The 25,900-nt window shown below is 40.7% G+C and overlaps 1 protein-coding gene across 1 annotated transcript; it reads left to right on the top strand.

Moving 5' to 3' along the window:
• Positions 1 to 10,361: 10,361 nt before the first annotated feature.
• NFIL3 (nuclear factor, interleukin 3 regulated) lies at positions 10,362 to 25,695 on the top strand. The gene is made up of 2 exons (XM_034773985.1): positions 10,362 to 10,721; positions 23,794 to 25,695. Exon 2 carries the CDS (start codon positions 23,991 to 23,993, stop codon positions 25,374 to 25,376), a length of 1,386 nt encoding a protein of 461 aa, XP_034629876.1. The 5' UTR covers positions 10,362 to 10,721; positions 23,794 to 23,990; the 3' UTR covers positions 25,377 to 25,695.
• Positions 25,696 to 25,900: the final 205 nt, after the last annotated feature.

Here is a 25,900-nt window from a genome sequence, read left to right on the forward strand (position 1 = left end):
GCTAGCAGTCGTAATACAGCATTTTCTGCCAAGCACCCAGAAGATGCCGATGGCTATCAGTCATGCTGCACTGTCTGCTGCCAGTTTAAGATGTAAAAAATAGATGGACCAGATTTGTTCTGTATTCATTTGCTTCCCCCTACCTCCGTGAAATCAACGGCCTGCTAAACCCAGGGTTTTGAGTTCAATCTTTAGGGGGGGCCATTCTGCGTGACAGTTGTTTGGGTTTCTCCCTGATGCACAGCCACCTTTGTTGATTTTAATTCCCTGTAAGCCATGTCGTCACTCGCCCCTCCCTCCCTCCCTTCTTCAGACAATAGTTTTACGCCTTTTTTCAGACCAGACGCCATAGCACTGGGATCATGGAGCCTGCTCAGATCACCGCGGCAATTATGAGCACTATGAACACCACGCGCATTGTCCTGGAGTACATGCAGAGACAGAACATGCCAAAGCAAAACCAGGCGAGGAGGTGATTGCAGCGTGGCGATGAGAGTGATGAGGAAATTGACATGGACATAGACCTTTCACAAAGTACAGCCCCAGCAATGTGCAAATCATGGTGTTACTGGGGCAGGTTCATGCCGTGGAACGCCGATTCTGGGCCCGGGAAACAAGCACAGACTGGTGGGACCGCATCGTGTTGCAGGTGTGGGACGATTCCCAGTGGCTGCGAAACTTTCACATGCGTAAGGGCACTTTCATGGAATTTTGTGACTTGCTTTCCCCTGCCCTGAAGTGCCAGAATACCAGGATGAGAGCAGCCCTCACAGTTGAGAAGCGAGTGGCGATAGCCCTGTGGAAGCTTGCAATGCCAGACAGCTACCGGTCAATCAGGAATCAGTTTGGAGTGGGAAAATGTACTGTGGGGGCTGCTGTGATCCAGTAGCCAACGCAATCAAAGACCTGCTGACATCAAGGGTAGTGACTCTGCGAAATGTGCAGGTCATAGTGGATTGCTTTGCTGCAAAGGCATTCCCTAACTGTGGTAGGGCAACAGACGGAACCCATATCCCTATCTTGTCACCGGAGCATCAAGCCATCGAGTACATAAACCGCAAGGGGTACTTTTCAATGCTGCTGCAAGCCCTGGTGGATCACAAGGGACATTTCACTAACATCAACATGGGATGGCCGGGAAAGGTACATGATGCTCGCGTCTTCAGGAACTCTGGTCTGTTTCAAAAGCTGGAGGAAGGGACTTTCTTCCCGGACCAGAAAATAACCCTTGGGGATGTTGAAATCCCTATCGTTATCCTTGGGGACACAGCCTACCCCTTAATGCCATGGCTCATGAAGCCGTACACAGGCAGCCTGGACAGTAGGCTATAGACTGAGCAAGTGCAGAATGGTGGTGGAATGTTCATTTGGACGTTTAAAAGCGCGCTGGCACAGTTTACTGACTCGGATAGACCTCAGCGAAGCCAATATTCCAATTGTTATTGCTGCTTGGTGTGCGCTCCACAATATCTGTGAGAGTAAGGGGGAGACATTTATGGCAGGGTGGGAGGTTGAGGCAAATCGCCTGGCTGCTGATTACGCGCAGCCAGACACCAAGGCGGTTAGAAGAGTATAGCAGGGTGCGGTGAGCATCAGAGAAGCTTTGAAAACTAGTTTTGTGACTGACCAGGCGACGGTGTGAAACTTCTGTTTGTTTATCCTTGATGAACCCTCCACTGTCCCATCCCCGCCCCCCGGTTCACTCTACTTCCTTGTAAACTAACCACTCTCCCCTCCCCACTTCGAGCACCGCTTGCAGAGGCAATAAAGTCATTGTTACTTCACATTCATGCATTCTTTATTAATTCATCACACAACTAGGGGGATAACTGCCAAGGTAGCCCAGGAGGGGTGGGAGAGGAGGGAAGGAAAAGGACACACTGCCGTTTAAAACTTTAAAACTTTAACACTTATTGAAGGCCAGCCTTCTGATGCTCGGGCAATCATCTGGGGTGGAGTGACTGGGTGGCCGGAGGGCCCCCCACCGTGTTCTTGGGCTTCTGGGTGAGGAGGCTATGGAACTTGGGGAGGAGGACTGTTGGTTACACAGGGGCCCGCCACTTGCTCTCTTCAGCCTGCGAGTCAGCCCGCCACCTCTCCTCTCGTTCATATTGTGCTTTTTTTGCACTCTGACATTGATTGCCTCCACGCATTCTGCTGTGCTCTGTCAGAGTGGGAGGACATCTGGAGCTCCGAGAATATATCATCCCGAGTCCGCCGTTTTCTCCTTCTAATCTTCACTAGCCTCTGTAAAGGAGAAACATTTGCAGCTGGTGGAGGAGAAGGGAGTGGTGGTTAAAAAAGACACATTTTAGAGAACAATGGGTACACTCTTTCATGTTAAATTTTGCTGTTCACATTACACACCACATGTTCTTTCGTTACAAGGTCGCATTTTTCCTCTTATATTGAGGGCATGCCGGTTTGGTGTGAGAGATCACTCACGCAGTGCCAGGCAACAGATTTCAGCTTGCAGGCAGCCATGGTAAGCCACAGTCTTTTGGCTTTTTTAACCTTCTTAACATGTGGGAATGGTTTCAAACAGTAGCGCCCTCATTTCCCATACCAAGCACCCGTTGGGTTGGCCATTTAAAATGGGTTTGCAGTGTAAAAGGAGGGGCTGCGGTTTCCGGGTTAACATGCAGCACAAACCCAACTACTCCCCCACACACACACCCAATTCTCTGGGATGATCACTTCACCCCTCCCCCGCACCGCGTGGCTAACAGCGGGGAACATTTCTGTTCAGCCGAGCAGGAACGGGCACCTCTGAATGTCCCCTTAATAAAATCACCCCATTTCAACCAGGTGACCGTGAATGATATCACTCTCCTGAGGATAACAAAGAGAGATAAGGAATGGATGTTGTCTGCATGCCAGCAAACACCGGGACCATACGCTGCCATGCTTTGTTATGCAATGATTCCAGACTATGTGCTACTGACCTGGCATGGTAAAGTGTCCTACCATGGCAGATGGGATAAGGCAGCCCTCCCCAGAAACCTTTTTCAAAGGCTTTGGGAGTACATCAAGGAGAGCTTTCTGGAGATGTCCCTGGAGGATTTCCGCTCCATCCCCATACATGTTAACAGACTTTTCCAGTAGCTGTACTGGCCACGATTGCCAGGGCAAATTAATCATTAATCATTAAACACGCTTGCTTTTAAACCATGTGTAATATTTACAAAGGTACACTCACCAGAGGTCCCCTGTGTGCTCTCAGGGTCTGGGAGCATGCCTTGGATGAGTTGGGGGGTTACTGGTTCCAGGTCCAGGGTGATAAACATTTCCTGGCTGTTGGGGAAACCAGTTTCTCTGCTTCCTTGCTGCTGTGAGCTATCTTCATTGTCTTCATCATCATCTTCCTCGTACCCCGAACCCGCTTCCCTGTTGCGTGATTCTCCATTGATGGAGTCAAAGCACACGGTTGGGGTAGTGGTGGCTGAACCCCTAGCATGGCATGCAGATGCGTGTAGAAGCGGCATGTTTGCGGCTCTGCCCTGGACCTTCCGTTTGCCTCTCTGGCTTTGTGGTAGGCTTGCCTTAGCTCCTTAATTTTCACGCAGCACTGCTGTGCATCCCTGTTATGGCCTCTGTCCTTCATGGCCTTTGAGACTTTTTCTAATATTTTGCCATTTCGTTTACTGCTACGGAGTTCAGCTATCACTGATTCGTCTCCCCAGATGGCGAGCAGATATGCATACCTTCCGTTCTGTCCATGCTGGAGCTCTTTTGAGATCCTGGGACTCCATCATGGTTACCTGTGCTGATGAGCTCTGCGTGGTCACCTGTGCTCTCCACTCTGAGCAAACAGGAAATGAAATTCAAAAGTTCGCGGGGCTTTTCCTGTCTACCTGGTAAGTGCATCTGAGTTGAGAGCGCTGTCCAGAGCGGTCACAATGAAGCACTGTGGGATAGCTCCCGGAGGCCAATAACGTCGAATTCCATCCACACTACCCCAAATCCGACCCGCAAAGGCCAATTTTAGCGCTCATCCCTGTGTTAGAGGTGGAGTAAAGAAACTGGTTTCAAGGGCCCTTTAAGTCGAAAAAAAGGGCTTTGTTGTGTGGACGTGTCCAGGCTTAATTCGATTTAACACTGCTTAATTCAACCTAAACTCGTAGTGTAGACCAGGCCTAAGTTGCTCTAGTGGTAGATCACTAATGGTTTTGGTCCTATTAATTCTGCAGACCTCTTTTTGTTTCATTTGCTCAACTAATATATATGCCTATAGTACAAGCTTATTTTTTGCCTTATATCTGTACTTCAGTCTTTGAAAGTCATTCACAGTTGTCAAATTTGCTTTTGAACTTGTGTGCAATGTAAAGGTTATGAATGATCCATTAACCTAAGATGGCTGCTGCTGTGTAAATAGTATCATGCAAATGTTCCTTCTTCATTCTGTGCACTTATTGTGCAACTTTTGTTATTTCTTCACACTCAACAGCTCCAATAAACATTGCCTCATTTATGTTTCCCTCAGTTACAATGTGAACATCTATTCCTTGAGTTTTCACTTAACTAGAGTACATTATAGCACAAATGTTTTTCCAGTGCAGTTCCCACAAATGTTCCCAGATGAAGGGAACTATTTTGATTAATACTTTGAATCACAGTTCTTTCAGTGAAATGATTTGCTGCTTTCTTTAACATATTTCTTTTTACTGGCTTAGTTCTTTGAACTTTATAATATTATTTATGCCCATAGCATATATGATTATATGTAATTCCAGTAACTGCTTCTTTTGAGCAAGAGACATTGAAACAGTTGGTCAGCATGAATCATTTTTACGCGCTGAACTCCTAAGGCATCAAGGATATCAGCACATACGGGGGTTTTTTCTGTGTATGGATCTTTATGCACTTACACTCCTATGGATACAAAGACTGTAGTGAATAGAAAGCAAAGGTGATAGTAAAACAACTAGTAGTTATAGCCCCAGATTTTATTAATTTTGTAAAAATGTAGCCCTTAATTTAAAATAATTAATTCAATTTTACAATATTTCACAATCCTGAGAATTATTTTACTACTATTGCCCTCCAAGCTAATGAATATTTGTAATATTATTTTGTGCTGTTAATGGGCACAATTAAAGGCAAGGGATGAAATCCTGCCCCTGTTGAAGTCAACAGGAATTTTGCCATTGACATCAATGGAGTCACGATGTCCCCTAGAAAGTCAGATTCAGAGGTTAAATGAGAGGAGGTGTAAATTACATGTCTGCAAGTGGGTGTAAAGGTGTCAAAGGAAGTTTAAGATGGTGCCAGAAAGTGTAAATTACCATCTTACATCCTCTTGTTAATTGCATTTTCTGCTACATCTCCTCTCTTCCGGCCTCTCTCTGGGTAAGTTACATCAATTTAGTTCAGTTAAACTCTTTAGGCCAAATTCAGAAGTAATATATAAAGGGGTATAAGTTACATGCTGGTAAGTGGGAATCGAAGTTGGTATAATTTACACACTAAAGATGTCCAGAAGAGGGTGTAAGTCATATAACTTTGACTCACCTGTGAATTTAGCTTAAGATTTCCTGACCCAGTTCATCTCTTCCCATATTAAAATCTGAGAGATAATTTTGGCAAGGTTCACTTCATAGAGTTCCTCACCAATCATTCCAATGAGGGGAGAGGGCGAGCATGTGTGTGTGTTTGTCTGCCACCAAGGGATTTGTTGTGGTGCTCACCCCAAAACTGGTGCATCTTGAGGCAGCTGTAGAAAACCAGGGACATTTATTCACTGGCCTGGTACCTCTGTACCAATTCTAATTCCTACTGTCTCTGGCCCACTCAGTCCCTAGCATCATGGCTCCTTTGAAGTTCCAAAGTCAAGTCCTCTCCTAAAACCATAGTACTGTTTAGGATTCCCTGAGGAGAGGGGGTTTTGTGCAGTCTATTTACTACAGCTTCATGTTGTATTGAATTTGTTTTTTTTTATGCTCTGTGGGTCAGGAAAGGAGGGGAGATGATGTGTGTGTCTTCTCAGTCATAGCCCCATTCTGTCAACTCCTTCCCCTTGTATGGACTCCAGACCCACAGAGTACCCTTCACAGAGTTTGTAGAAGGGAAAGGTGCTGTGGAAGTGGCTCTCTGCATCCTCTTTCAAGCAGGAGGGTTGAGTTCTACATACCAGAGGTTCCCCTTTGTGTGTGGATCTTGGGGAAAGATCCAGGTCCAAATTGGTAGGCGATTATAACTAGTGTTAAAAAAATATGAGGAAATAGGAAACTAAACTCCATTTGGAATACTATATCCAGTATTCCCCACCCACACAGAAGGATATTATTGCCTTGGAGACTGATCTCCAGATTTCAAGAATCTAAGTTACAAAGGAAGATTAAAGCACTGGCTTCATCTGCCTTACAAAAGAGAAAATCTTAAGTTGTTAAAACTATGAAATGTCCAGGATTCACAGGGATAGCCCTTTTTCACTGTGAAAAAATGTATCCTTTTTAGCAAAAAGCTCTATGTAGTTTTAGTTTTTGTGAAAGATGCTGGATTTCACACACCTGAAGCTCAACTATTTCTTATCAGCACAACATGCATAGCATGGAGAGTAATGTTGGCCATGCAAACTTCCCCACACAGCTCTACCACAGTGCCCCAGACTTGACCTAGACAAACCAACTCTAAATATGAGTAGTTCCATCTTCATGTTCAATCTTCATGTTCAATGCTAGATCTCTCTTCTGAGACTTCCAACAGGATGTCAATTATCTTGGTGGTTTTTGTGACCCACTGGCAATTGGAACTGAAACAACCAAACTTTTTATACAGCCACCAGGTGATAGCAATGTTTGGTTGCCATTGGCCTTGGCTGTTTGTAAACTGGTTGTCTAGAAATGGGAAGGCTTTATATTTAATTGCAACACCCTGACCACAGACCCTAGAAGTTAGAAAACTGGGAATAAAAGACACTTGAACAAAAACAGTTAGCACAAAGATTAATAAGCATGTGACATAAATTACTGGGGATGTAAATGTAAAAGAACTCAAGACACTTTGTTTCACTTCTGAGGGAGGGCATGAATGAATATGATGAGAGGTGGAATTAAGATAAAATGCTGATTCACAATTCACTTTCCTAAATTTGCACAATGTTAAGAGTGTTTTGCATCAGACCTAACTGCTGACAAATATAAATTTAGGATGGCAGAATAAGATAACAGGAATCTAGTCAGGATTATAATATTTTAATAAGAATCTTAACAATAAAATCAAAAATCATTTTTACTCTGGACATAGAATTTTTAAAATAATCTTGTCTTTGTTGTCTTGAGGGAATTTAGCTTTTGTTGGGGAAAAAGGCAAAAAGAAGGGAGTAAAAGAAGGGAAAACATGTCATATAACACCTGACAATACCTTCAAAAGATGACCCTGGAAGCTTAAATTCACACTTTTGCTAGATACTAAGGCTATTTCTACACTGGCACTTTGTTTGCTAAAACTTTTGTCACTCAGGTGTGAAAAAACACTCCCTTGAATGACAAAAGTTTTAGCGATGAAAAGCGCTGCGGTGGATAGTGCTTCGTCAACGGGAGAGAAACTACCGCCCCTCATTGGGGATGGTTTTATTTTGTCATTGGGAGAGCACCGTGGTAAAGTGCACAATGTAGACATAGCCTAAAAATCATGCACTTCATAGAGATACTGATTTTATGTCTCTTTACAACAATGGGTAACCAACTAACGGTCCTTTGTCCTATGTCTTGCAGAGGTGCTAATGGCCCAGTTCATTTGAATGGTGCCTTGCAACATGTTAACTCCTATGCTTAACATTCTGTTCCACCTACCTCTGTGTAGGTCAACAGTTTGTCTCTGGATATGTCTATACTTAAAACGCTACAGCAGCACAGCACTTCAGTGTAGGCACTGAAGTAGGAGGGGTTCTTCCATTGGTGTATGTAATCCACCTCCCCGAAAGGTGGTAACTAGGTTAACGGAAGAATTCTTCCATTGACCTACTGTAGTCTACATGGGGAGTGATGTAGTTAAATGAACCTAATTATCTAGTGTAGACCTAGGCCTCTGTTTCTTCCACCAACAGAAGTCAGTCCAACAAAAGATATTATTTCACTCACCTTCTCTCTCACATGTCAGACAATCAAATGTCACTTCACCTTGAATGGTCCCTTGAAATATGTGCTAAACAATCTGCTCCACCTTGTCTCTGTAAATTCAAACACATTCTGAGAGGAGAACTGGATTTCTAGCTGGCCACGTGTCATGTTCTAACATGGAGGTTAAACAAAAGTCATACCAATACCAGACTAAGGCCTTGTATATACTTACATGCTTACACTGGCACAGCTATACCGATACAGCTGTGCTGCTGTCAGGACTGGCTCCAGGTTTTTGGCCGCCCCAAGCAGCCAAAAAAAAAAAAAAGCCGTGATCGCGATGGCAATTCGGCGGGAGGTCCTTCGTTCCAAGCCGGAGTGAGGGACTGTCCGCCGAATTGCCGCCAAAGAGCTCGACGTGCCGCCCCTCTCCGGAGTGGCTACCCCAAGCACCTGCTTGGCAAGCTGGTGCCTGGAGCCGGCCCTGGCTGCTGTGAGAGTGCTGTGTAGCTACATTATGCTGATGGGAGAGAACTCTCCCATCGACATAATAAAACCAGCTCAACGAGCGGCAGTAGCTATGTTGGCGGGAGAGCGTCTCCCGCTGACAGCGCTATGAACATGAGTGCTCAAGCCAGCAAAATTTGTATCACTCAGGGATCTGTTTTTTCACACTCCTGAGTGACAAAAGTTTTGCTGACATAAGTGCTAGTGTAGACATGGCCTAATTTATTTAGTGTTCTTTTTTTAGTACCCTGGGAAGAAAAGTAGAGGTATGACAAATGTTAGACTGTAGGCAAGCACCCCTTCTGAACCTTTGTGAGCTGCTCTTAAAGGGTGAGAAGGGGCCATTCAACTAGAAAATAAATAAATGTGTGATGATGAGTTCTATACAATATTTCCTTATTTGTGAGGATTTTATGACTGGGATGAGAGGAGAAATTTAAGTCAGTGGAAGAAATACTTACATTGTCCTTGAAGTTCAGGGAAAGAAAACACTAGCTGTACTCTCATGCATACAGTATATGCTCTGTAGCCTGTAGCACAAAATGTCAACTGGCTAACAGCAGGGAACACACCCATTAAGGAACCAGGGTAGCTTCAGCAGGCTTTTTTGCTAGCCAACGATTAAGTATAATTCATTGGAGGATTATCCATACTGGGACTAGGTGACAGATATGTACCTAAAAACAGTTGTGCAATGACTTAGAAACTATAATACTTCTAGCCACTTGCAAGAGTTTTTATTTTTAATTTCTTAGCAGTTACACTCCACCTAATCACACTGCAGATCAAACAAACTATAAAGTTGCAGTGTTTTATGTTCTATTTCAGGTATATTTATCACCGACTATAAGAACAAGGGCTTTGTTTTTGTTCAGCTGTTCGGGTAAATCTTCCTCCGAACATGAGACAAAACTCCTCCCTACAGAAAGAGGTTCTCAGTCCCATGAACATCAAAAAGTCAGCCTCCCCTCACCCAGTCACCATACACGCCCAGTCACCATAAATACACCGCCACACCGAGCTGCACTCGGCAAAGGCTCTCCGGCACACTCTAGACACAAACCCCTGTTCACTACACACCCTCACTCCACAGCCCCACAAACACACAGTAGGGACCTTCACACTGCAAACATGCACTTCCACACTGCACATACATAGACTGTCCTTCCCCCCAGTTCTACCCATACTCACATGCCTCACTCCCCTGCACATCTTTCTCTTTCATTTCCTACAAAGGCTTCAAAGTTCTTCACCTCGCTGCCACTGCAAGGACTACAGCCTACAGTCGCAGGGAAGAGACTCGGGGCTCCCTACGTGTTTGGCAGGCTTCTTGCAGTGTGCGTGTGTGTAGTTTCTGCCACCGTCCCCGCTTCTCCCGGGGCTGCTGGGGTAGGACAAGCAGGCGGCGTGTTTATTTGTGCTGTCCAAAGCAGACAGCCAGCAGGGCATATTTCGCCTCTTCTCGGTGCTCCTTCACGCCTGCGCCACAACAACATCTGTTTGCATTGGAGCTCTGTAAAAGCTACAGGGTAACTAAATTGCGGCTGAAAGTGTTCCAGAGTCAATAAGCGAGAAACACAGAGAAAGTCTCCACCTTAACTCTGGCCTCTGGCTCTCCTTGGGTAATTACGTAAATGTCAGCAGCCCCCCCCCCCCGTGCCCCCCTCGGCTGGTTATGCAATACCCAGCGCATATATCTACTGTACCACACACAGCTCCCATAGGGCGGGGGGAGTGTTGAGGGAGGAGGAAAGGGGGTTCAATTCAAGTCTGGTCCTGCCCTATTACTCCCCTAAGGGAGGCATCCATTGGCTGCACCCCGAGAGCGCTGAGCTCTGATTGGGGGCGGGCCGCTGCCAGTCAAAGCAAAGGCTGGCATGAGGACTGTGCGTTGTGAGGAGTGTACAGGACTGACCTACTAACACAGATCCCTCTCCAACGGCGGCGGCGGCGGTACCACCAGCAGACACGTTCGCTCCCTCGCTGAGACAGAAGCTGCTCCACTCCCAGGACTGGTGCAAGGGGCTTCAGAGCCACTCACACCGAGTTCTCTCGTCCCGCTCCCCGTAGCGATCGGGAGAAGAACAGAGGCAAATGCCAGCGGTTTGCTGGAAGGATACAGCTTATTTCATTCTGCCAGTGGCGATTATGAAGGTATGGTAACACTGTAATGGCTTGTAGTCTACACTGGATCCTTCGGTGTGGTGCTCCCCTACCTTGGCTTACACACTTATCGGTGTGTGTATAAATCTCTCTCGATGGCTCCATGTAGCTGGATATAGACCCGTGTACGCTATATGTATGTGTGCGTGCGTGTGTGTATTTGTGTGTGTGTGTGTGTATATATATATATAAAACTTTTGCTAGCATGTCAGTACTGGGACTCGCCACCTTAAGGTGGCCGCTTTGATTGCAGCGCCCTCTCGACAGCACGTAGACTTGGAGCTGCTGCTGCTGCTTGTTTGCTGGCTTTGGATACGTTGTTGTTGCATAATATGTCTCCTTGTTTGAGGAAAATTGATGTTTTCATAGAGAAAAGCGCCAGCGAGGTTTGATCTGACGCTGATCCCTCTCACTCTGGGTGGGGAAAGCGTATATTTGGGGGAGTGGGGAAATAGCTGATTAAAAATACTGGTTTTGCCTGCTAAAAGAAGGTTAGTTGAAGGAATAAACAGGAGAAGGAATTTAGAAAATTGTTTAAATATTAACCTATTTTAGATTTAAAAAAAAAAACATACCTCGGACCCTTTTTGTCCTCTGGCTGTGTAACAAGCCCGAGGGAAGGTTTGTGGGTCTTGTTCTTTCGCACATTGCATAATCTGTTCCCTGTGTACTGGCAAGCATTTGGATGTGATGTGTGTGCGTTGCGTGTGCAATACTTTTGATAATTTTGGTGCAGATTTAGGGAATTAGATCATTAAATGCACCAATTTTTTGTGTATTTCACACCAAATAAGGAGTTTTTATGCCGATTGTCAGTGACTGTCGGCGAGTTTACATTTTCACTTTGCGCTCAGGGATCTTGTTTTTATACACGGAAAAGAGTACACGTATCATTCAGTTCTCTTATATTATATTAATTTGTATTTGTCTGTGTCTTTTCCCTCACTTTGCTCACTGTTTTTCAGACACTGCAATACTGATCATTTAATAGTTCTTGGAAATGTTGCATTATGTAACCACAGAATTTGCTGGCAGTCAGGGTAGGAAGAGGGACCTAATTACGCGATTTTATAATCTCGATACAAAGAAACTAGGACAATCTCAGGCTAAAAAATGTCACTGTAACAGATTTTTTTAGAAGTGTGTTTAACAAGGAAAGTAGTCAAATGGTAAGTAGGGAGGTAACTCGTGGTTGCTGAATGTGGTATATACCCTTATAATGAAATTTATGTTAATCTATATTTAGCCCTATCACATTTTAGCAATTGTGGCTTCATGTGCTATTTCGGTCTTTTCTCCAGAGCTGGGCAAATAGACGTTCAAGGCAATTTGGCTGAGTTTTTAACCCCACGTTTTGATAAGGCTGCATTTTAGGAAGGTATTTCTCCTAGACGCTAAGCATTTTGCTAGGCATTGGCTTTAATTTAAAAAAATATTAAAGAGATTGATACAAATTTTATATCAAGCCAGCAGCACTGAAGAAGCAAGATAGTCTGTCACCTCCCTTCATGATCGTAATGAACCCTGACGAAGTAAAACTCGGGGGAGGAGGGGTGAAGATGTAAAAGGGTATCCCATTCACATTAAATATTGGTGTTTTAGAATGTAACATGAGAAAAGCTGATGTAGGTTAGTATTACATTTTATATGAAACGAGGTTTTGATTATCCTCTGCCTGTGATCACAATAAAATGTTCACAGAATAATGATGATGATGCTTAATGAACAAAATAAGAATATTTCCCTTATATGTTAAAAACAATTAATGGCCCCGATCTTGCATTCCTTGTGAAGCCAGAACTGCCACTGGTTTCAATGGCTGAAGCCGGGGATGCAAAGTCGGGGGCAGGGTCTTTACATATGCCCTTATTGAGAAGACTGGACTCCTTTCTTAGATGAATTAAGTAAGTAAGATAATTAAGGTCAAGTTCTTTCCAGGAACCGAACCTGGTTTTAGCAACGGCCCCCAGTTTACAGTGTTTATTGTTGTTGCACATTATTCCCTGCGGCCCATGTGGAGTCAATGTAGCTGGTGCATAGGTAGGCGGGTGGATGTGTATTTTGGGGGAGGGGGTGTAGGCTTAAGGGCCGTGGGCTTAGTCCATTGGGAGGGAGTGCTGGTGCAGGTCGGAGGACCTCCTACTGCCTGGCGGAGAGCAGCAGCCCCTTCCCCGGGTAGCTGTCTTACCCGGGGCGGGGCGGGAGGGGGAGGGGGGTTGCACAGGGAGGGGCCGCAGAACTAGGCGTTGGTTATTGTGACTGGGGAGGCGGATGGCGCTGCTGCTGCTCCGCATTCCTTTGTTCTGGAGCTGGGGGCGGATGGGAGGCAGCCCTGAGCCCCGGGGAGGGCGGGAGGAGGCGAGTGCTTGGGGAGGGCAGCCTGGGCTGAGCAGGAGCGTTAAGGAAAGCGGAGTAAATAAGGCAAGATAATAAATACTGGGTTGCTTTGTACTGACAGGGAGCGAGCGAGAGAAGAACAGGCACGGCAGTGGGAGGGATGCGTCTCCAGTCACGTAGTGTGTGTACTCGCTGTTCATTAACACGGAGCCGAAGGGGGGAGGGAAAGGAAGCGTCTCTCCTTCTGTGTTGAGAATGGAAATATGTTAAGCAATTCAGCCTGCTCCCACGTTCTCTCCTGCACCAACCGGAGCGCCCTGCTTCAGCAGCCTTTGTGCCTAGGCTTGGCAGCCACGCGTACAATATTGGGCTTTCTAGGGCGGCTCGCATAGTTTAATCGCCTGCTCATGTCTTTGAATTTTATACAGAGAGAGGATTTTACTTCTCTTGACGTTAGAGACAAGCACGCTACAGGTCAGGACTGTGCCCGCCCCCCCCCCCCGCACTCTTGCAGTCCTGAGCCTGGTAATAACAATTAGAACTTCACTTGTTCCAAGCACTACACTATTAAGTAATTTACTCTTACAACACCTTGTGCTGCAGGTGAGACATTCGAATGCATCCTGTATTAAGATCCCCATTTTACAGAAGTGGAAACAGTCACAGCCATGCAAATTGATATTATTTAAGTGGGTTTATGCCTTTTGTTGAATTTGACTCAAAACAATGTGACAATGTATCTATTTGGAGCTATTGATAAATATGTTATGTTCAGAAAATATCCTGTGATTATTCCTTATCCTTTCAGCTTGAATTATTAAATTCAAGTATATTATCTCCAGTTATCTGTATATACAATCTATTTTGAATTTACCTTGCCTCACTCAGTAATTCATGCAACACAACATTAAAATAATGCTAGGGGCATTATTCTTATTGTCCTCAGTCAAAACATTGACTTCAATAGGAATTTTCACTGAATAAGGTCTGCAGGTTTGTCCCAAGACATGATTTAAACCAGCAAAATCAAGGAACACTGAGTAATGCTCCTTCACATTATTGGCACTAGCAGAAACTACTATAAAAATTGTCACATTATAGATATCTTTATTTGACTGTTAATGTGTTAACATTTTTCAGAATGATCTGTCTTCACTTTCCATTTTTAGTTATCTTCTATTTTTAACTTGTCTTATTCTCTAAAGAATTGTTAACTAGCGTTCAAAATATCCAGCTTCCTGGATTTGCCCTCAGAGCTTCACATTTCTGTTGGAATTGATTTTCTAAGGAAATGATTTAAAAGGTGTCAAAAAGTTTACAGACTTCCCAAAAGCAATATGAACTTACACGACCTCCCCACAGCTTATCTGAGCCTATGAAGAAACAGTATTTGCCATACTTTGGCTGAAAATTGTGGAACACGCGATATTGCTTTTGCTGATTATAGCATGAGTGTATAGTCAACAAAATCTATCAATCGCTGTTCTACTTGTTCAAGCACTTGTCTTTTTTTATTTCAAGATATCTTTTGCTCATTTTAAGCTGACTTACTTTAGCAAATAGTTATGCAAACAACATTTATGCAATTTGTTTTTCCAGACAGCAACCCTGTTACCATATTTTTGTGAGCTGCAGTTATAACATCACTATGATGCAATAACTTGAACAATAAAATCCTTTGTTTGAGTCTTACTACACACAGTTAAGCAATGTGTCTGAGTCATCAGCTTAATAGATTCTTCCAGGTGACCTTGCCATGATAATTACAGCCAGTTATAAGATATAAATGTGCTTAGGATATGTAATAAAAAAGATGCAAATATATGCCCATATCCTGCGGTCCCTTCCCAAGCAAAATATCAGTTGATTTAAATGTTAAACTATTTTTCAGAGTTAAAAACCCATTTAGTTAAACATTTTCATTGAAATATTTGTAATTTAAACTGATAGTGGTGGGGTGAGCTTTACGGTCAAAAATAAGAACTTGAAAAATGAAGACATACTGAATTTGATTCAAAGTGGGATAGAAACAATACCTTTGAAAACTCCTTCTTTGTTTCTCTATTTTTAAAAAAGTGTGCCTGAAATTTATTAGCATTAGTATATTGTTTGATATCCTGTGTTTTTTCCTTCCTAACTTACACTTGAGTTGGTGCTTGTCCAAATTAGCATAACATAGGAATACTGAAAGACTTTGTAAATTCTGAGCGTTGATATTACATAAGAGATTTTCTTTTTGATTGGAAAGAAATACCTTTTTTTACAACTTTTTTTTAGTTTTCTCTGAAGTGAACTTACAGTATAAAAACAGAGACCATGATCTGTCTGTAGGAAAATTATATAATTTGATTATGGAGTAAAAATACTGTTATAATAAAACTAAGTTCTTTTTTTTAGCATATATTGTTTATTATTAACACATGCTTAGATTCTTCTTTTTTGTGTTTGTTGATAATATGTTTTGTCAAGGCAGCCCACACTCATCAGAGCATAGACTCTTCATTGTTTTAACAAGTTTAGGAAGAAATCACATCTCAATGGTAGTACATAGAAGATTAAATGGAATGTGCTTTTAAAGCTTTCACTCCTTGTCATTCTGTGCTGGAATATTTTCTGTTTGTTTGTTTTTTCTTTTTGCATGTATCCTGTTTTAGTTACCATATCTTGCAGGGTTATCATACCGCTTTGACTCAGTTTTCTGTTCTGTTGCTGAGTTTGTTGATGAGGGTTCCTGACTGAATGACCAAACTCAACCTCCCATGGAGTTTGCATCACAAGCAGTTCAATGTAGGCCCAGTCCTGCAACTGGCTTTGTGGGGATGGACCCACCCCTACATTTGCATGGAGCCCAAGCAAAGTCCACGGCTTTGTATGGACACAGTGGTCCATGCATGTGGATCATCTTGCAGGATTAGGGCCTACATATATTGCTATTTCTGTTTCATTTGTAGAGTGTGTTAGAAATTATTACACATGTTGTCTATTACATCATGATGTTTCACGTTTTTGCACATCATTTCTTATGTCAGAGATACATGGCCAAATCCTCAGCTGACGTCCATTGACATAGTACCATTGCCTTCAATAGAACAACACTAGTTACTCCAGCTGAGGATCTGGCTCATATTTTGAATTGGTGAGAATACAATACAATTAATACATAAGAATGTTATTTGTTTTAGGTATAATGGAAACAACATTCCTTCATCATTTTTTGTCTTGTGGCCTTTAATTGAGGGGAAAACAAAACAAAAGAATATTTTGAGTGTTTGAAATTAGCTAGGCTGTGATTTTGTTTGTGGAAACCTTTTAATATGAAAATAGTGGTCTCGTATAATCGAAAATGTTTATTAAGAAACAGCTAGTGACATAGAAAAAAATCTTCCTGTTATATTCTTCATAACTTTAAGAATTATTTTTAGCTCAGTTTAATATTTTTTATAATAACCCATTAGAACCATAACAATGCCATTTGTTTCTTTACCTGAGTGTGTCTTCCTGTGCACCTTTACATTACCAGCTTGTCATTAAGTTTGCTCCTTAGTACTCTGAATTAATGACACATATTTTTCTAAAACAAAGCACTGAAGCATTTGTTTTGGAAAAATAATGAAAAAAAATCAATAGAGAATTACACAGGCTTTCCAAACAAATCGGAAGAAAATATAGGTTAAATGTGGGCTACTAACCTTGACTGATCTTTTGAGCAACAGCTATTTTTAACACACATTTAGTTCTCTCCAGATGATAATTTTATTTGCATAATTTGTGTTATTAACCTTTGAGAAGCAAACTATACTTTAATGAGTTAATCTATAATTATTAAGATAAACAGTAACAGAAGTGGTTCCTAACAGTGAAGGCCTTTCATAAGACTTCAGCCTTCTGGGTACAGCTTCAAGTGTGACAATATGGAAGTACTATAATATTTCAGTTGCCTTGATAAGCTTTACTTTATTTGTGCGACTGTGGAGAATCTAATAAATGATTCTCTTACATTCACATTAAGTGTATCAAGTAGATTCCTCTTTTTATTACCTTTAAAAAAAGTAAAATAAAGAAGTTTTATCCAAAATGTTTCATCTTGTGTTTAAACATCATAATGACTATTACACTGGTCTATAATTTAATTGTGGATTGATCGTTCAGTCTTTAAACGCTTAAGATGCTCATTGGTTTGAGAGAGGTGTTTTATGTGCACAGGATTAAAAATAGAAGATAATATCAGAATTCTAATCCTAATTTTATCATGTTTCCTCTGTAACCTTGAGTAGCCACTCAGTCATACCATGTAATCCTGTTCACCAGTGTGGTCCCAGAAAGGCTAAACTTCGTCTGATCTAAACTGCACGAGTTGGCTGACCCACAAACCTGCATTAGGGTTGGCATTCTGGATCCACTCAAGCCAGTGGCGAAACTCCCATTGATCCTGTGTGGAGCCAGATCTAAGGCCCTTCAAAATAAATGGGATTATTTTGAATGCCTTTAGTGGGGTTTGGCTCAGACCATAGGGGCCAGATCCTCAGCTGGGGTAAATTGTCATAGCTTCATTAACTTCAGTGTGTCATAACTGAATTAACTTCAATGGAATTATGACAGTTTACACAAGGTGAATATCTGTCCCCAGGGCAGTAGAAATTCATGGCACTGCATTTGCCTATAATCTGCAAAGAGTAGTTGTAGACAGGCTTCAAATTGTGGAAGAGATTTGGTTCCTCAGACTCACCTGTTAATTTAGGTTACATCCATGCTACAAACTAGGGCTGTGATTCCCCCTGCTTGAGTACATATACTCGGGCTAACTCTGATTGAGCTAGCATGAGTATAAATAGCAGTGTAGTATGGGTGGCGTCAGTGGAGGCACAGCTGAGATGAGTCAAGTACATATTCACCAGGTCCAGGCATATTCGTACTCAGCATGGCTCAGCCGTGCCACTGCTGCCATTACCTGTGCTACCACTGCTATTTATATGTGTGCTACGTCTATGAGAGCTGGCATGAGTATGGGTGCATGAACAGGAGAATCACATCCCTAGCTCTTAGTCTAGATGTAGTATTTGGCTGCATGCTTACTTCCAAAATTGCACCCTCAGTTTCCCCAGCTGGAAAATGGGGATGATAATACATCTTCACCTTATCAAGGTGTTGGGGTCAGATAGTCAGCAAATATTTGTAAAGTGCTTTGAAGATGGAAAGTACTAAGTATATTCTTAATTTTTTAGAATTGTTGAGTGCAAAATGGTTGTTGGGTTGGGTGCCTATGAATGCCAGTGTTTCTGGTTTGTGAAGAGACTTTAGTTAAATTACCCTGTGACAGGATGCTAACGATAACATATCTAATGATAACTGTGCAAAACACTGAAAACAACAATTGGAAATCTAAATATATATACTTACATTTAGTTTGGTTGGTTGGTTGGTTGGTTTAGCAAATTGTTTATATTATACTTGACAGTGTTTATTTAAATGGGTGCTGAGAAGTCACAGTGACAGAATAAATGGTTCTCACTTTAGAAATATTAGAAATGAATATTTGCAGTGGTCTTGAAACTGTATTTCATTTAGTCCACTGCAATCATCACCAGAATGTTAAGGGAACAGAAATAATTACCAGGGCTGCCGGGTGCTGGGTGGGAGGGGAGAGAGGCAGGAATGGGGGGAAGGGGAGAGTTTCTCCCAGTCACCCCAAAATGATGGAGGGGCAACTGGGCCAAGTTTGAGTGAGAGGTGTTGGATCTGGGGCGCAGGTTTGGGGCAGCCATCAATAGTGCGGGGAGCGACTTGCCTGCCCCAGCAGGGCCCACATCCCACCATTACCACCACTGGCATCATCACACTGGGCTCAAGGCCACCCACCAGGCCGAGAGCCTGGACGTGGGAGTGGAATTGGGAATACCACTCCCACGAGTAGTAGGGCTGGAACTCAGGGAGAGGTGGGACTGGGAGCAGCCCCCTGGTCTCACACAGGGCAGAGCCCCACCCCCCATCTCCATAGAGAGGGCAGTGATCCTACGGGCCTGGGGCCTCTCTGACCCCCATCCCCTCTCCTCCTCTTAAATTCTTTTGTTTCCATGATAATTTTTTGGAAGGATGGGGAGGGGGGAGGGAGAGGGGAAAGCTCTGTTTCAAATTTTGCCTTAGGCCCCCCAAATCCACTGTACAGAGTTGCATAAAACATTTTTGAAGAATTTAACCATAGATATAATGCAAATTATTTTTGATAAATATAGAATAATTCTTTGCTAAGGAACATAAATCTTGTTCAATAAAACATTATGGGTCATATTTTGGCTTGGGAAACACACGTGTATGTGGGAACCACATGTGCGTATTCCAACACACAATTGACCTACATGATTACATTAGAAAGAACAAAGAGAGTCAAAATTATGACCCAGTCCTATAACACTTTTGTTCATTTAAGTATATAATGTGAACATGTGAGTAAGAGCTACATGATCGGGACCTTTTTATAATATCTTGAGACTATCTGCATGCTTCAATATTTTAAAATCCATGGATAAATTAACATCTCATGACTTCTGTGTACATCGTTTCTTGTTTCATTAGTATGAATTTTAGAGAACAGTCATATTAGCTCTTGAATCTGAGGTCGGACTCTGCTCCTATTGAAGTCAATGGCAAAATTGCAGTGGAGCAGGATTGGATCTGTAATTAAGTTAATAGGGTTGAGTGCTATTACATTGTTGAATTGGCACTCAATGCCATTAACGTCAACCAACCCAATAAATAATTAAATAAATAAAAACCTTCAGCAGTGACTAATGTACAGCAGTATTAAATGTTGGTTTTAGAATACTTTATGAGGGAGTGATAAAGTAATTGCAAAATTAATCATAAGGGAAAATATTGGAATTTGAAATGTAGTCAGAGGAATCATTACAGTTCATTAGTTTATGTGTAAATACTCATGTTTTCCAGTGGAATTATAAAATACAATTGAAGTGAAATGGCTGTTTTTATTGAAGGCATTTTGCCATTATCATCAGATGGAATTTAATTTGTTTACAGACTCTGTATTGAGCTGATCCACAAGGAAAACCATTAACAGACAAGGGGTTTTAGTTCTCTGTTTGTATAACTGCAGTTTTCATTAAGATGATACAAATGTTCAAGGAAGACACTGATAGAGCTAATAGTTTGCTGGTGCTTTAATGATTTACCAAAAGCATAATGTCAAAGCTTTTGACATAAGTGGCAATTATATAAGGTTGACTAAAAATCATCTGCCAAATTTAGACCGTATGCACTTCTCACATGGATACAGGCAGGGAGCGCATATGAATGTTGCTTGCAAAGCACTGTTGTTTTGAACACATATTTAGATGAGCCATGGTCTTGTGTACAATCCCTCCCTCATTCAGGTTATTCATGATAAGGGCACCAGTAATATGCACAAGATGGAGCGTGGCCAAAACAGGAGATATGTTTGCTGAAACAAGCAGACCATGCCTCCTTGGAATGCCCAATCTGCAGAAGTTCTGTGGCTCATGAACTCTGCAGTAATCAAAATATTACAGCTCATCCTGGTTGTATTTTTTTGCTTAAGTGCAACCTTAGGCCTGAATATTGGCCTGGGAAACTACATATGAATTTGGAATCACTGCATACTCAAAACTCCCAGTGACTGAGAGAAGATTGGTGGTAAATAACTGAATTTTGAGTAATTGGTGTTTGGATTGGTTTGTAATAATTCTGATCCTACCAATTATCTGTCTATTATTATTTTTATTACTATTAGTATTATTTTATTATTATTGTTCCTAATTATATGTATAATGGTAATGCCCAAAAGCTTCATTCAGGATGGACTGGGGTCTCATGCAGAATGCTGTACAAAAACATACAAAGACATGGTCCTTGCCTTGAAACACAATCTAATTGAAAGACAAAATACCACACTAGGAAAGAAAGGGGGATGGAAGATGAGAATAATTGTAATAAGATCATGTTGCTACTTAAGCTGGCTTGTATGTAGCTTGAAAGTTCCAAATAATGTAAATATTTTAAAAATATGTACAACTAACTAATTATCATCAAATCTCTATCGCTGTTGAGTATTTATTTTCAATGACTAATAACTTTTAAAAGACCTTGACGTTCCAACCTGTACAGCACAGCACATAAATGTATAGGATATAAGCCTGTATGTATATAAGTATCCCCTCTTCTAGGAGTATCAATATCTAGTATCTGATTTTGATTTCAGTTATCTACTACATTTTTTATTTTACTCAAATCTCTGTGTCATTCGGGTCTGATCCAACTCCCACTGAAGGCCCACTGTGTATCCCACTGACTTCAGTAAGAATTGGATCAGAGTCTTAAAGAATAAATACATAACTTCTGGTAAAGATATGTTTTCATTGATATTTGATAGAAAAGGTGTACTGTTTCACATTATGTACTTTAGAAAGTGGATACATTTCCTCATTGGAAAGCCAAAAATTATTTAATGACTTGAATAAATATGATTGCCAGTGTACATAATGTACCAAGATAGTTACTGGTCAGTATTCTTTTGATCCAGTAATTCCAGTGCTACAGAATAATGTAAATATAACCTGTGCATTGTATTTTACATGACATAAGTCAAAGGATGAATATTCTGGAAATGACTTCAATTGCCGGTTGACCAGATTGATTCTATTTTTTGTTACTGTAGCACAACATGGTGCTGCATTTACACATTTCACCTGTATTGCAACTGTTCTGACTCATTTAAATAAATGTACATTAAAATTAATATGTTCAACAGTGAATTTTAACAGTATTATACTGCATTCGGTTATACAAATGCTAAAATATAGCATTGTAATAACCAGTATTGCTGTAATGGTACTTCAGGAAAACAAACTATAGTGGATTTTATATGAAGTTGTGGGGATATGTGGTGGGGATCTTCTTTCTTTAAAGGCCTGATGCAAAGCATGTTTAACTTAATGGAATGACTCCCATTGACTTCACCATGGGCTTTAGATCAGCTCTAATTGTGTAGTTACTTGTATATTAGTTACATTTCTGTTTTGCAAGCACAGTAATTTGTGGTGCTGCTGTTGCTGTAAATAGTTAATGTTGTCTATGGAGTGGTTAGCTCTTGACTTCATTTCCCATTAAGGTTTCATTACCAAAGATAAATAGTTATAAGCCAGTAATTAACCATGGATTTTAGAAAAGTCTGCTTAGCTGTTCTATTAAATGTGTTAATTTTTCATGACAGAGGAGTTGGCATGGTTTGATGAAACAGAACCCAGCTTGAAACCCAAGTCTTTATGATCCCTGATTAATTGTTATTACATCACTCACTCCACTTTGCCTTCTGGAAAAGACAAGAGAAACAGGCAGTATACAATTCATTTATTCTTTTGTAACTTTCCCAGCTGATAAAGTTAAAATTAGTTTCATTAGTCATTGTAAACACATGCCCAATAAGTAGTGACATTAAGCTAAAGTCACTGATATATTTATTTTTTTAAATATACAGGCAGCATAGAGAGTCATTGCTATGTGGATAGTCAGTCGTTTAAAAGCAGTTGTCCTGCTAAATTTATTTTATCGGGAACATGATTAACCATGGAAAATTTGGTATGGAGGGAAACTATGTCTAGGATCAAAAAGAAATTTTGTCATGAGAACAAAGTATTTTTGTATTGATATGAATTAAATAATACAAAATGCCAGCTTAAATGCTAAGTCGAATTTTAATGACAAAATGTCTGGAGTTAAAGGTTAAGCTAGTTTTCTTTAGTTGATGATCCCATTTCAGATTTAAACTTCTGTTCTAATTTGTGCAGTGTTTTGCTGCAGTTATGCATCCTTAAATGTTGCTAAATTGTACTGTGGTATAGTAAAAGCATTTTTCAAATGAGAATTATGTTAGTAAATGTTGTTATCCTAATGTAATTTCACTAATTACTCAATAGTTTTTTCTTTTCGATATGAGAGATCAACCTTATGTAATATAATTTTTTCTTCATCGTTGATTTTTGAAAAAGAGTGACGTATTTGTCAGACTTATATAACTTGTGCTTAAACTAAATTATATTGATATGACCAGGCAAAAAGGGTTCTTAAATGTCATGTGATCTCTATACTAAATGTAAAAATAATATATGTTTTAAAAGTTAATTATTTTTATGTGCTGTGTAGCTGAAATGTGTTCTGTCATTATTTTAAGGCAATGAAAAAAGTATTCTAACTTCTTTAAATCAGCCTGGGTTATTTTTAATCTGTAATGGACCCAAATATATAACATTTCTAAATCACACGCCACAGCTGCTTTTGGAAGAGATATCTTTATATGGAGGGATAAGATATTTTCCAGTGCTGCTAATCAGCATGTCTAGTCATCTGTTAGTGTAGAGGCTTAAGTCGGTCAACGATGTAATGGAAAGTTCTATGACAACATTATTGTCGAATCAAAAACAAATGTTATTTTTACTGCTTTTCTTTGGATCATACTTTACTTGTTTTAAAAACAGGAACCATTATTTTTAAATTTTTTAATTGCATGGGGGAGGGAGAAAAGCTGCTAGCTGGTTACATAAAGTGAATTGGATCATTGTAAGTGTTGAGCTTCTTTTGTAGTCTAGTAGGTTTATGAATCAATCAATCATTATTCTAAATTATGTATTTTGAAAGTAGCATTTTAAAGCAGAAAATCAGCAATAACCGAATAATAATTGGTGCTTTTTATTTATTACAGGTTACTTAGAAGGTTCCCATTACATCTCTCAAGAAGTAAATTGGATCTGAACATTCTTCTGTTTGATAATATGAAACAAAAGGAATAATGCATATGGATTTAAAAGTACTGTATTTATTAGGTAGTTATGGTTTGAGAAGCACTGGAAAAACAGCTCACTCTGTTACTCATCATAGATCTACTAAAAATTGTTTCTGATGCAGCTGAGAAAAATGCAGACCATTAAAAAGGAACAGGCACCTGTTGACACAAGTAGCAATGTGGACAAAATCATGGTACTTAATTCTGCTTTAGCAGAAGTGTCTGAAGACTTGGCTACAAATGAAGACATAATACTTAATGAAGGAAATAGTGGAAAAAACAAATCTTCATCATGTCGGAGAAAGCGGGAATTCATTCCAGATGAAAAGAAAGATGCTATGTATTGGGAAAAAAGACGAAAAAATAACGAAGCTGCCAAAAGATCTCGCGAAAAACGACGACTGAATGACCTTGTCTTAGAGAACAAACTAATTGCATTAGGAGAGGAGAATGCCACGTTAAAGGCTGAGCTGCTTTCATTGAAGCTAAAGTTCGGTTTAATTAGCTCTGCAGCATATGCCCAAGAGATACAGAAGCTCAGTAATTCAACAGCTGTGTATTTCCAGGACTATCAAACTTCCAAATCAAATATTAACTCATTTGTGGATGAACATGAACCATCTATGGTGGGTAGTAGTTGTATTTCTGTCATCAAACACTCTCCACAAAGCTCTTTATCTGATGTGTCTGAAGTATCCTCAGTAGAGCATATTCAAGCAAGTCCTATACAGAATAATTGCAGAAGTCCTGAAAATAAGTTTCAAGTTATAAAGCAGGAGCCTATGGAATTGGAGAACTATGCAAGAGAGTCAAGAGATGATAGAGGCTCCTATGCAGCATCCATGTTTCCAAACTACATAGTAAATACCTTTAATGGGTACTCACATTCCCCTCCTCTGCTGCAAGTTAATAGGTCCTCCAGTAATTCTCCAAGAACTTCAGAAGCTGATGATGTGGTCATAGGAAAGTCATCTGATGGAGAAGATGAGCAGCAGGTCCCTAAAGGTCCAATTCATTCCCCAGTTGAACTTAAAAATGTTCACGCAACAGTTAAAGTTCCAGAGGTGAACTCTTCTGCACTGCCTCACAAGCTTCGAATTAAGGCTAAAGCCATGCAAGTCAAAGTGGAAGCAATGGATAATGACTATGATGCCACACAGAAACTATCATCACCAGTTGACATGACATCTAAAAGACATTTCGAGATTGAAAAGCACAATGCACAAACATTGGTACATTCTTCTCACACTCCTTTCTCTGTTCAAGTGACTAATATCCAAGACTGGTCTCTCAAACCAGAACATTGGCACCCAAAGGAACTCAATGTAAAAATTCAGAGTGGTTGCAAAACTGGAGTTGTTGAAATTAAAGACAATGTCTACAAAGTATCTGAGTCAGAGAACTTGTATTTGAAGCAGGGCATAGCAAACTTATCTGCAGAGGTTGCTTCACTTAAAAGACTTATAACTACACAACAAATCTCTGCTTCAGACTCTGGTTAAGTTACTACTGAATAAAGGCTTATTGTTTTAAAGGATGTCATTTGCAGTAGATCAATATGTTTTGTATTATGCTGAATTTTCACTGGACTTGTGATGTCATTTCACTGTAATGTTCATATAATGTCTGATTGATGGTGTCTTTTTGTGCACAAATTATTATGAAGACTAGGTTGTGTTATGATCACTATGCCTTGTGTATAGTCAAGTAGCCTGTATGGGGGCTGTATATAGTGAACCTTTTCTTTTTCTTGTTGTTGTTGTTCTATTATAAAGTGTGCAAGTTACCAGTTATAATAAAATATTGGTGACAAACACAGAACATCTACTGCAGGTCAATTGATTTCTATAAACATGTAAATATTTTGTTAATTATCAAATAAGAAGTCTTCCAAAATGTATTTCAGTTCACCCATATACTTGAGGTTTACAGCCTAAATAAACCAAATTGAAATTTATGACATACATGCTTGGAAAAAATCCTCGGTCACATTTTTTTCTTACGGACCTTTTATAAGAGAATAGAA

The sequence above is a fragment of the Trachemys scripta genome, chromosome 6 (assembly GCF_013100865.1).
Source record: "Trachemys scripta elegans isolate TJP31775 chromosome 6, CAS_Tse_1.0, whole genome shotgun sequence".
In the NCBI taxonomy this organism is placed as follows: domain Eukaryota; kingdom Metazoa; phylum Chordata; order Testudines; family Emydidae; genus Trachemys; species Trachemys scripta.

Coding starts and splice junctions, on each gene's coding strand:
- NFIL3 (XM_034773985.1), top strand. CDS start 23,991: ATGCAGCTGAGAAAAATGCAGACCATTAAAAAGGAACAGGCACCTGTT.